We start from the raw sequence: 12,510 nt of genomic DNA on the forward strand, positions 1-12,510 counted from the left end.
TACATTCGTGCTGAACAATATGCACTGACTGTACACCATAAATGTAAACAAAATCACATTACTACTTCATCTAATCACATACCAGGATTGAACTGTACCATTGTGATAAGATAATCTCATTCTTATTAGATTAAATTATTCTAGTTACAAAATTTTTTTATTACTTGATCAGGCACTGGCCAGTATGTATCAAACTTTAGTTCCAACAATATGAAATGACTAAATAAGAAGCTAATTAAAGCCTTTCTCCAAAAGCCTTTTAAAGCACATGTGTGAAAAAAATAATGGTATTGCAAGTTTTCTTCAGTTAGTAAAAAATAAGCACAAAAAATTGTGCAATTTTTTATTGCAAATAAATAAATAAATAAAAGATTTAAAGTACTTTTTTTTCTTGTCTCTCTCATATTTGAATATAAATTTAATTCTTTATTCACGGGTGAGCTAGGCAAAATAATTGTTTGAAGAAAATTTTCCAGTTAGGATTTGTATTCGCAGAAAGCTTTTCATTTTATCTAAGTCTATTTATATAACTTACTAGCTGTGTTGCTCAAATTTGTCTACCTTGAAAATAAAATGCATGGCAAGTGAAACGTGTTCAACAGTCAGGCTTTGAAAAAAAATGTAAAGTTTTCCAACAGATCACGGAAAAATAATCAAAAGGGGGAAAAACTTCAAATCTCCCAAATAAGCAAGAATAAGTAAAAGCAAGAATTTTATTTGTTCACACTCAAGAAAAAAATGGTAGCAGATTTTTTTTTCTCAATTTCATTCATGATAATTAAAACTGAGTTAATGGCAGACTATAAATTTCTGACTTAAAATTAATTTTTCTTTACTTAAAAATGCTTATAACTTTTATGTTGGTGATTTTAGGGACTTTGTGGTCTCAATTCCAGAAGAAAAAAATCTTCCAAATGGGTATTTTTTGGGGGGGTTTTGAATGACATTAAAATTGAACTGTTCAGATACTTATTTTCTGGTAGAAAGAGCCATTTATTTCCATTTTTGGGTCCTAAAACTAAATTTAGTAAAACCGTCTACGTTCCTTTAGGGGTGCCCAAGTACCTACCCTGCCAAATTTGGTCAAGATTGAGAGTAAACTGTATTTGTATATAGAACATACATACACACAAAAATATTCTGTTTTGTTTACATAGATTAGTTAATTAGGGGGTGTAGTAAATGATCAAACACCAAAGGGAGCTGTAACATGCCTAAAGAGGTCTAATAAGGTTAAAAAAATGTATTTAAATGGTCGTAGACAGGTTTTCAAAGCTCTTATGACAAAAACATTTGAAAGAAACATAGAGAATCCAACTTTGCGCAAATTCCCTTATCACAGAGGAGTCTCAACTTTATTTACCACAACAAACTACTGCATTAGGTTCAGTTAACAAAATAGTGCAATCATTTAACAATCTTTACATGGCATGAGACACATTTGTGTTACTGTATGCTAAGCAATACGATCCTTTTATGCACTTCTATCAAATCACGATGATCAGACAGACAACTTGGAAGGGGAAAAAATGTCCTTGAATACACTACTTCTATCATACTGTCATCAGATAAAAATTAATTAAAAGTAATAAAAATCATGTATCTACTATTATGCAGCATTACAAAAAAAAAACTCTTTCTAGTCATAATTTTGCTTGTGCAATAGACCCTCCTTTAATGTAGGTTTATTTTACGAGGTTTCAATTATATGCAGTTTAAGATTGGACACTTTTATTTTATTTTACGCGGATGTGTTTCGTTTTCACGCGGATGCGGCAATGCAAACAGATACAATTTTCCCCTCTTTCAAAATCCAAACTCCTAAACATTGCAGATTACACGTAATAGATTGCATTTTGGCGTGCCAATAATGGAGCTTGGGCCACTGGAGACATTTTATGCGATGGGTTCCAGAGCTCTTTCCAGAAGTAAAGTTATTAGAGTCACACATTTCGGAACTCAATGGAAGAAGCGCTTTTAGGAGTGACAAAGGAGGCCAAAACCAACGAGGATACCGAAGTCGGTGAAGCACAACCAAAAACGATCACATTGAAAATTTTGAGCCATCCCTAGACAATAGAAATGATCTTTCTGATTTGTTAGCGAAGGAAGATTCTATCATGGAAATGACGCAAGTGATCAGGGATGCGTTAATGCTCTACAAAGAACTACAGAGAAAAGTTCTTAATGACTGCCAAAAGACTATCATGGCCAGCTCCTCTTTAGAAACAGGACACAAAATTAATTTGTTTTCTTTATGCATGTTGTGCAAACAAATCGATAAGAACACATTAAACTTATTATACAATTAGTTATCAATAGAATAAAGTGTTTTTTTAAATCTATGGAACCTAACTCCAATTTTAACAATAATATTAAGTCATAATTTACGTGGTTTTGATTTACGGGGCATTTCCAAGGAATATAACCCCCGCGTAAAACGAGGTTCTACTATATAAACCGTTGAACCTCCATATATCGAACTTCCACATATTAAAATTTTCTATATGTCGAAATCCCAGCAAATTTCTATGTTCATTGCATAGAAAAATTGTTTCTATATTTCGAAAAAAATCTCTATATATCGAATTTTTTTCGAGATAATCGTAGATTTTTCTTCCACTTTAGACTGTTTGTCTTATGAAAAATGAAGGTTAGAGGAGAAAATTATGTTCACTAAAGGTTGCTACGGAACTCATAAGGAATTTGGGGTTGAAGGGTGTGTAGTTAAGTCATTGTTCTGTTTTGAAGTTCTTAAATTCCCTCAAGTTTATTTTAAATTTTAGTTGTAACCACTGTAAAATCATTTTAAAGTTATCCCTTTTTTCTATTGATTATCATTCCTAGTCTTCTTAGCTTCAGTAAAAATCATTCAAGTTAAGTAGATTGATTTTTTACTTTTCTTTCGATCACATTGTTAAAACAAAAATCCCCTAATGTCTCGATCAAGTTAAATTGCCGAAAAATATGAAGATGTATGTTGGCGTAAAAATGTAATTTTTATTAATTTTTTAATCATTGACTTCCATTTAATCCGATGCTCGTATAAATTATAAATTGAGTTTCATACACGAAAATTAGCTTTTATTTCAATGTTTTAGGATATTTTTATGATAAAATAAGATTGTTTCCATATATCAAAATTTCTATATCTTGAATTTTTTACTGGAAATTTGCTACTTCGATATATGGAGGTCCGACTGTATTTTTTTAAAATATGTCTTAAAAATAAGTAAGTTTTGCTCAGACTAAAACATACCTTGTTGCTAAGAGACTTGTAAGTATCAACGATTTGCTTGTGATCGTGACATCCAGCAAGCAGCTGCCAAACTTCACCCCTCAATGCTTCCGGGATGCCCCGCCTCACGAGATTCCTCAAGTTTTTGGGTCGTTGGGATAAATTCTGCCTCCACTTCAATAATGCTTCGGACCAGCCTTCCAGTTCAGTTTCCGTACAGTCTTTGCTCACTTCTCCAGTACCGCTCAATAAAGGCTCATCATTATCTAATAAATACAGGGGGGGGGGGTAAAGTTTTAATAATTCACAATAGAGTCATACAATGTACCATATTACCCCGCATTATCCGGCATGCCGCAAAATTCCGGGGTCACCAGATTTTCAATAATACTTGCCAGGTCCTTTCCGGCATGCCGGAAAAATCGAGGTTGTGAAAAAATAATAAATACTTTAAAAAAACATATGTTCGGTTTAAAAATGAATATAAGCTCTATACACATCTCATTAGTATTAATAAACAGTTTGATTTCGTAAAAACATTTACAAACAATGTCATTTGTTATTTTAACAAGAAAAATATTGTTTAATAATGAATAATTTTATAAAAAATCAATTAAAGCTAAATAAGCAAACAATTAAGTAGTAAATTACCACCCCTAAACCAGTGCTAAAGAATTTTAATCAGGGTTGGCAAAAACCAGGGTTTTTCTACAAAAACCCAACCCACCCGGGTTTTTGTGGGTTTTTGTGGGCTTTTGTGGTTTTAAGTTTTATTTCTCTATACAGGTACTGTTACATGGTATTTGTATTCATTACTGAAAAAATATATTCATCTAGTTAAATTTCTGAATCACATTTGATTAGTATCAATGTATTACTTATTAATATTATCAATAATTTTAATTATTACATACATTAACAATAATATTAATGATTTCAATTATTAAAATTAATTCTAAAGTTAAACTAATTTTTTGTTACTGCAAACATTTTAGAATATGTTTTAGTAGCCATAATAAATAGTTTTTGTAGTTACAATAATAATTAAAACCATTTTTAAAGCAGTAATGCAAAATAAATTAGATCCAGAACCAGAACTTGCCTAATTAAAAAAATGTTTAGTTCTTGATCAAAGCACTAGATGGCATGACTGTTTCTAGTGGAAAGGTCAAGAACAAGACACTGGTCATCCAATCAGAGATTATTGCTGAGGCTGACCAATGAAAATAATCTTTAGCCATTTCTTGGTTGAATGTACACAATAGCAGTAGCACATGGTTTTAAATCAAAAGTTAGGTTAGTATTCCCTTTTTTCCTCTTGTCTTAAATTTCATGCTTTAAGTTAAGTTATTCAAAATGTCAAATAATGGTGGAGGTAGGAAAGTAGCTACTGAATGGTCTGAAGTTTTAAATTTAGAGAATGACACAAGAGTAATGTGCAAATATTGCAAAGAAAAGATATCCAGGAAAGTTGAAAGGGTGAGAAATCACTTGAAAAAGTGCATGGCCAGAGAAAGGCAGCAACATGGAGCACATAATGCAGATATTAGCTCTATTGATGATCAAAATGGATCTGCTCCTGATTCTTCTGATGCTGATTGTATTGTTTCTGCTGAATTTTTGAATCCCATTCAGAAAAAACCACGTATTCAAGGTTCAATGACCAACTTTGTACTGAAAACTTCAAAAGAAGAACAATGCATTATTGATAGAAAAGTTGCTGCATTTTTCTACTCTGCCAATGTTCCCTTTAGTGTGGTTGAAAGTCCCGAATTCATTGACATGGTAGCTGCATTAAGACCAGGGTACTCTTTGCCTAACCATAAACAGTTAGGAGGGACTTTGCTTAATGAAGCATCAGAAAAAATCGAACAAAAGATGAAGGAAGAAATGGCTGGAGCTTCTATCACTGTTATACAAGATGGATGGTCAAGCATAAAAAATGATCCTATCATTGGTTCGAGCTTACATACAGGTAAGAATACCTATCTTTTAAATATTGTAGACGCGGGATCTAAAAAAAAAACTGCTGAATGTTGTGCAGAAATTGCTTTGAAGTCCATCGAAGAATGCAAGTCAAAATTTGGAAAAGATGTTTTTGCTGTGTGCACAGACAATGAATCAAAAATGGAAAAAATGAGAGATATTGTTAAGGAACACCATCCTAATGTACTCACGTTTGGTTGCTCTTCAAATTTTTTAAACTTAGTGGCGAAAGAAATTTCACCTACAAACAGTTTGAACCAAGTCATTGAGGTACAAAAATATTTCCGTAATCATCATCAACCGCATGGATGGCTCAAAGATTATGATTGTTTGATGCCTCAAATACCTAATACTACTCGCTGGAATTCACACAAAGAGTGCATTTCAAGCTTTTTGAAAAACTATCATAAATATGTGACAATTGCATCTGAGCACCAAAATGACTTTGAGAAACGAATTTCAAAAATATTGGATAATGTTGTAATTTACAAGGAGTGCTTAAATTTAGACAAGCAGCTCACGGCCATATCCTCAGCTCTTGATGAACTCCAAAAAGACTCGACTACACTGTCACGTTCTGTGGAAATTTGGAAAAATTTGATGGAGTCGGATGATTTAAAACCGCACAAAGAAGTTATAAAAAAACGGTACAAACAGATAACTGGCCCTGAGCACTTTTTGGCCAATATAATGGATGCAAAGTATAGAGGGGAAAGACTTGATTCAGAGGAAGAGGAAGAAGCTGAAGCATGGGTAATGCAGTACCATGCAGAGTGGTTACCTGCAATAATGGCTTTTAAAATTAAAGACACAGACTATTTTCCTAAATCACTTTTCTCAGAAAATATTGTGTCACAGTTTTCAGCTGCAAAATGGTGGGAAATTCTGAAACATAAAGTACAAAAGAACAACAAGGTAGATTCTGATTTTTTACATTTTTTCCAATCCCTCCACTCTGTTCCATCTAGCTCTGCTTCCATTGAAAGGATCTTCTCTACATTTGGATTTGTATGGTCTAAGTTGCGGAACAGACTAAGCTCAGAACAATGTGAAAAATTAGTTAAGATTTACAAATATTATCACAAAAATAAAAGTGAAATTGATTTTGATTGGTAAACTGTAACAATTAGTTACAATTATTTTAAATGTATTACTCTGTAAATTATTTGAAATATATTTTGCATTCAATATTTTTATTTTGTCATCATTTGACTTCTGAGTTTAATCAAAACTATCACCAAGCATTAATTTAGCATTTTTTTTCATTAACAAGAAGTTAATCAATGGTTCATTTTTAAAATTTGTTTTACAATTTGAAATTTGCTATCAAAAAATAAATAATTAAGTATTAGTAACAATAAGTAGTAGCATAAATAGAAAAGTTTTCTGAATAATGATTTCAAAATTGAAAATTTAAGATTTTTTTTCTCCTGAATTTTTAAATGTGAAAGTACTAATTGTATGTAATTATACAATTCTACATTCAAAGAATTATTAAGTAATACAAGTAATTAAAATTAGTTAATAACATTTGTGATTCCTTCAAAGTGGAAAAAAATGGTTATTGAGAAGGGTCAAGACTCTGCATTTGACAAAAAGCATTGGTTATTATATTGACAAGAAATTTTTAATAATGAAACTGATTCAATAAATTAATAAATATTCAGGAGATAAATTACTTCAAATACACCTGATTTCATATTTTCATTTACTAGTGATTTATAGATAATTTGGATAAAATATATAACTTTTGAAATGTATATGTTTTACTAACTCAGAAATTATCTTTAACAAAAACCCACTTTTCACAAAAACCCGGGTGGGTTTTTGTTGGTGGACCCGCCCAGAAAAACCCGGGCGGGTTTTTCTGAGCTGGGTCCACTTTGCCAACCCTGATTTTAATAGCTATTCAATAAATAAAAAATTAAACTTGCTTATTTAAAAGGAACCTAAAATAATTTATTTAAAAAAATTATGAACAAATCACAGTAACGTTTGCAGTAACATATAATTAAATCCATTCATAATGACCTATCATAAATTACAAGCACATATTATATGCAATACACATTTTTTTGAAAGAAGGTTACTTTCGGGATTTATTTACTTTTTCCTTACAAAGGTTTGCTTTCTAATTGGAACTGAATGGGGAAATTTACTTTTGTTTTGCTGCAAAATAAACCTCAATTATCCGGCATGCCGGAAAATTCAAATTTCCCGCCATGCTGGTCAGCCTTGCTTTGTCCCAGCACGCCGGATAATGCAGGGTAATATGGTAAATAAACCCAAAAGTGATGATCAGAAACAGACTCCGGGTCAAGCTAAGCTGATCCTAGTCAAGTTATTAGTGATCAGCAAAGATCAATGACCCTCTTAAAAATATCTTCCCCCCTGCTCATAACAGCCGCTTCCGGTAAGCTGTTCCAAGTGCCTACAATCTTACTGATGTATTATTTCCCCCTAATTTAAAGATTAGCCTGATATTTGAATAGCTTAAAAATAATGACCTCTGGTTCTGTGTTCTGTGCAAAAAATTATCACATCAGTATATCCTTCATTTCGATGAATTTAAAAAACTGAATCATGTACCCTCCGACTCTCTTAACTCAAGACTAAAAGTATTAAGCCAAGTCTAATATTATAATCTAAATCTGAAAGTAGTGCCATAGAAAATTAAAGGGGTTTTTCTTTTCTTTTTTGCATTTTTGTTGTCAACTGTACCATAGCTGTGTTGAGCAAGCTCACTTAGTTGGTTTGTGCTGAAAATAACGTTCCTTGTAACTATACACTTGATTACATCATACATTTCCCAACTTACTCTTTAAATTCTTGATTTTTGATTCCCCAACAAAAAATTAATTATTGAATACCGTTTAACAAAAAAAAAAAAATATGTGCATACTTCATCATTGTTATTTTTTATCAACTGATGCTTGAAGTAATGTGTTTTTTTTTTTTTTTCAAATTTATTTTTTCCATTTTGAATAAATATACACATGTATGCAATGTTGCATTATTGTTTTTTTTCATGTGTCAAAATCTTTCTCCTTTATCAAAGTACTTTCAGATAACCTTATAATTATTATAAAGAATAAAAGTCTCGGATTAAGTGGCTACTAATGATTAAAAAACTACATTTAAATTAAAACTGCTCCTAAATTTGCCTGTGGATCACAGTACCCCCTAATATTTTTAATTTTTCATGTCTTCTTAATGTAATATAATTGTATCAACAATAATATGAAAATTAGACCTAAGAAACTGGATGAAATTTTTAAACTGGTTTCGGAAAATTACGAATGTGGATAAAAATAAATCGTCTCTCAGAAATAAATTATTAACCATTTTTAAAGTCGAAATTATAAGAGAAAAAAAAATGGAAAATTTGTAGTGTTTAAAATAATCATTAGATTATCAATCAGTAATCAGCTAATCAGGGTTCATACTCTATTTGGATGAAAAAATTCCATGACTTTTCCAGGACTTTTTCATGACCTTGTTATATGAAGAGAATAGTACTATTTAATATCAAAATTGCCTTTTTTTTTTTTTTTGGAAATGAGCATTAGCAAAACTTCTATGTGAATGCCACTGAATTGAAAAAATAACTGAATAATTCTTACCTGTTTTCTTCATATAAGTTTAAGTTAAGTAAAACTACAGTGAATGATGCTTAAATGTCGACTATTTTTTTTTATAAACAGGCAGAATGATAATGATTGGGGAAAAGGTTGAATGAAACATTACTAAGTTTCAATAAATTTGCTTCAAAAGTTGCCTTTTAGTGTCAACTTGACAGTTTTTTGGTTCTTGAAAATAAAGCCACAATCTTTATTAATTCATGTTTCTAAACCAGATATTTATTTTAAAAAAGTAAAAATAAAAATATTTCATAGTAAATAAATCTTTTGATTTAAATGTACTTGTTTACTTATTTGTACATTTTCAAATGCATATAAATTAATAGCTTCAGAAATTCCAGAACATGTTTGAATAATGACACTGAAGGTACCAGTGGGTCTCATGGATGAATTTTGCGGGCCGTATATTGGGCACTACTGTTTTTGAGCATTAGAATTCCCCTATTTCTGTATTCTATCGCATGACTAAAGATTGTCCAAAACATTCAACAAATTGAGATAAACTCTGATAAATTTAAAAATAAAGATTTTGGAGTGATGGAAACGAACTTGGATGCAATGTTTTTTGAGATCGTTCAATTTTCTAGTTTAAATAGTTTTCATGGTGCAATACTAAATCACTCAAGATTTCTAATGCTCTTTTTATCTACTGTTACTTTTTTCCAGAACATTTTTCCATGACTGAAAATAAATTTCCATGACTTAGACTGAAAATTTCAATTTTCCATGACTTTTCCAGATCTGAAATTTGCTTATTTTTTTTCCCATGACTTTCCAGGATTTCCATGACCCGTTTGAACCCTGGCCAATCTGCTTATCAGCGCATTCTGAATTAGAAGCTTTGAAATTAATTAATTTTACTTCATAATGTTAAGCATAAACTGAAATTATGTTCTGTTTTCTAAGCATCAACAGTCTTGTCCCGCATGCAAAGCTTAGTTTCTCTTTCCTCTTTCAAAAAAAAAAAAAAAAAAAAAAAAAAAAACAGCACATAACATTCTTCATGCTTTTCTACCTTTCTTCAAACACATTTGAAAACAAAGTTTTAAAAAATCTTACCAGATGGGGAGTCGACGTCTTCCGGACTGGATGGCGTTGGCACATTTGTGGCTTTGGAATCGGCTTTTGTTATGTTCAAACTGAGAGATGCCTTCTTGTTTTGCAGTTTGGTGGTGCTAGTTACACTTACAACTTGCATTGCATGATCGCCAGAATCCAGCTCCATCTGAAGAGAAAACATATTACAATCTAAATGTAATACATCCTCGCTGAGTATTACAACTAGGTAAGGGGTAGTCCACAAACGAGGTAGGGACAGGGTTGGTACTCAACTTCAGAAATAAAATGAAGGAGTTTTAGAGGAATTTTGAAGGAGTACTAATGGGCAATCCTTAAATGATGTTGCACTTTTTTTCCAACATGTTTGACCTCCTTCCCCAACTTTGTCAAAGTGTCACACTTTGTCTTACTCCTCCTCTTGTCACATGTCATATTTTTTCTAAACATATTGTTATAATAACCGTGTGATGTTACATTTTGTCACCCTCTCTCTTCTCCTTGTCACAATATCATGAGCCCGTCTCCTCCGCAAGGCATGACATTGCTTGTGGATGACCCATTTTACAATATCATAACTGCGATTTGCTAAACAATTGTTTTTTTTTTAAACACAACTACTTAACTACATCTGCTTATGTATTTTTAAATCTTTAAATAATAATTAGACAAACTGACTTTTGCAGCCGAGAGTGTGGTGGAGGGAAAAGCAATAATCATAAAACTTGGAAAAAATAGCCAAACACCATTTGAGCATGGTTTACTTCACTTAAGAAATGTCTTAGTCAACTAATAATATTTTCACATTCAACTTTTACGACTTCTATGCTCAATTTGCAAATCACATCTTTATGTAAAAATAAATTTTCGAAATTACCACATTAAAATTGCCCGTATACAGTCTCCCTTGCAACAAAGTTAAGTTGCAAATCGAAGTATTTTAAGTTACTGTCATAGAGGAAGACAGTGTTGTCTTGAACTCAAAAAGAAAAGAAGGAGTTTAAACCAAAATGAAGGAGTTTGAAGGGCCCTTCAAAAAATTTTTCTAAATGAAGGAGTATTGGAGGAGTTTTGAAGGAGCGTACGAGCCCTGAGGGAGAAGCAAAAGGATGCAAGTGGACATTTTAAAGTCTTGAGTAAAACTCGCTTGAATTTCCAGTCTTAGGTAGGCTTTCATTGAAATGTTTTTATAAATTACTAGCAAAAATACCCAGCGTTGCCTGGGTTAGCAATAATTATGAGAAACAATCGTTACTTGCATTTGTTTTCTGTTTTAGGTCAAAGAACTTAAAACACACCTTTTTGACGTGATTTAAAATCTAGCTTATTCCTTACTCATAAAACTAAAGTAGCAGTAAGTAAAAAGAGCAAAATAGTACTCATTTAGAAACGAAAACACAAAATATAAGCGTATACAAATTTGAAAAATTTCCGAAATATGAAATTAAACTTCACATGTTTAAAAAGATTTATCAGTTAATACTTATTATTTTTTTTTTTACATGGAGTCTTACCTTCTCTGTATGTATATTGAAGAACGAACTGTTTAAAAAAATGTAGCCACGCGCACCTGATCCCCTTAAACTTGCTTTAGTTATTTCGGAAAATTTTAATTATTGTGGGTTCTTGGTGCGATTTAAAATGTTACCGAATTTTCGGGAATCGTTTTGGGATACCTTGGATAATGCTTCCCCTCCTTACTTTGTAAAACCGTATGTTACTAATTTTTGTTAAAGAGATATTTTCGCCATATGCTAAGATACTTTTAGTCACCATAAAATGGCGCTAAACAATTTCATCCGAAATGTTTCCAAAATAAGTAGTAAAATTTGGCGATGGTTTGAATTTGTGCACAAAATCACGTAAATGGAAGTTTTTGTGCTGTTTATGGATTTGCCTAATTTAGTTGCTGGATTATTTTACAGTAAAAAAGTTTTTAAAGATTCTTTGATTGACGATATTTTGTTTACATGGTGAAAGCTGACAAATATTATTACGTAGTCTTTGACTTCAAAAACCGCGACAGTTGAAAAAACTGCCAAATGCGTCAGCTACGGAAATCTTTCTGCATAAATTTTGGCGAGGTTTCTGCTGTTAGATTGGATAATGATTAAAAAATCCAATCAGCACAAATAATTTTAAAAAATCCATTAATTACACTAAAGTTCCGTTTAAATGGAAAATAATCAACCAAATCTAGTTATTATTAGCCAATCTTGGGGAAAAAATGTTACTTTAAGATTTGACTTGAGAAAAGCCTCAAACAGTCAGACGAAACACAAACCATTCAACAATTCTAACTATGAACTGGGAGTTGAGATGACACACTAAATAATCAATTGGGTTGAGGAAAGCCTTCGAACACGGAAAAAAAAGGCTCACAACTCGTTTTTCATACAACTTAGAACTTTCTAACAGATGCCATCTTCAGCAGAAAAATAAGTGCTTTCGATGGACACATAATTTTAATATGTGCACATATTTTTTAACCGTCATATTGGGGCATTTATGCAAAAATTTGGGCAGATTAGAATAAAAAAGGAACTATCAATCGGATTTTTATCGAACTGGTCTACAAACCTTCCCAGT

General features: G+C 31.7%; 1 protein-coding gene across 1 annotated transcript in view; it reads right to left on the bottom strand.

Annotated features, from left to right (window-relative positions):
- The window catches only part of LOC129227458 (rab GTPase-activating protein 1-like), a 93,207-nt gene that overhangs the window by 48,863 nt on the left and 31,834 nt on the right, over window positions 1-12,510 (bottom strand). The window contains exons 10-11 of the mRNA XM_054862023.1: window positions 9,925-10,090; window positions 3,260-3,504 (exon numbers count right to left, since the gene is read on the bottom strand). Of these exons, the coding sequence (XP_054717998.1) occupies window positions 3,260-3,504; window positions 9,925-10,090 (411 nt within the window). The remainder of the gene's footprint in view (window positions 1-3,259; window positions 3,505-9,924; window positions 10,091-12,510) is intronic.

This window comes from Uloborus diversus, chromosome 1 (assembly GCF_026930045.1).
Source record: "Uloborus diversus isolate 005 chromosome 1, Udiv.v.3.1, whole genome shotgun sequence".
In the NCBI taxonomy this organism is placed as follows: domain Eukaryota; kingdom Metazoa; phylum Arthropoda; class Arachnida; order Araneae; family Uloboridae; genus Uloborus; species Uloborus diversus.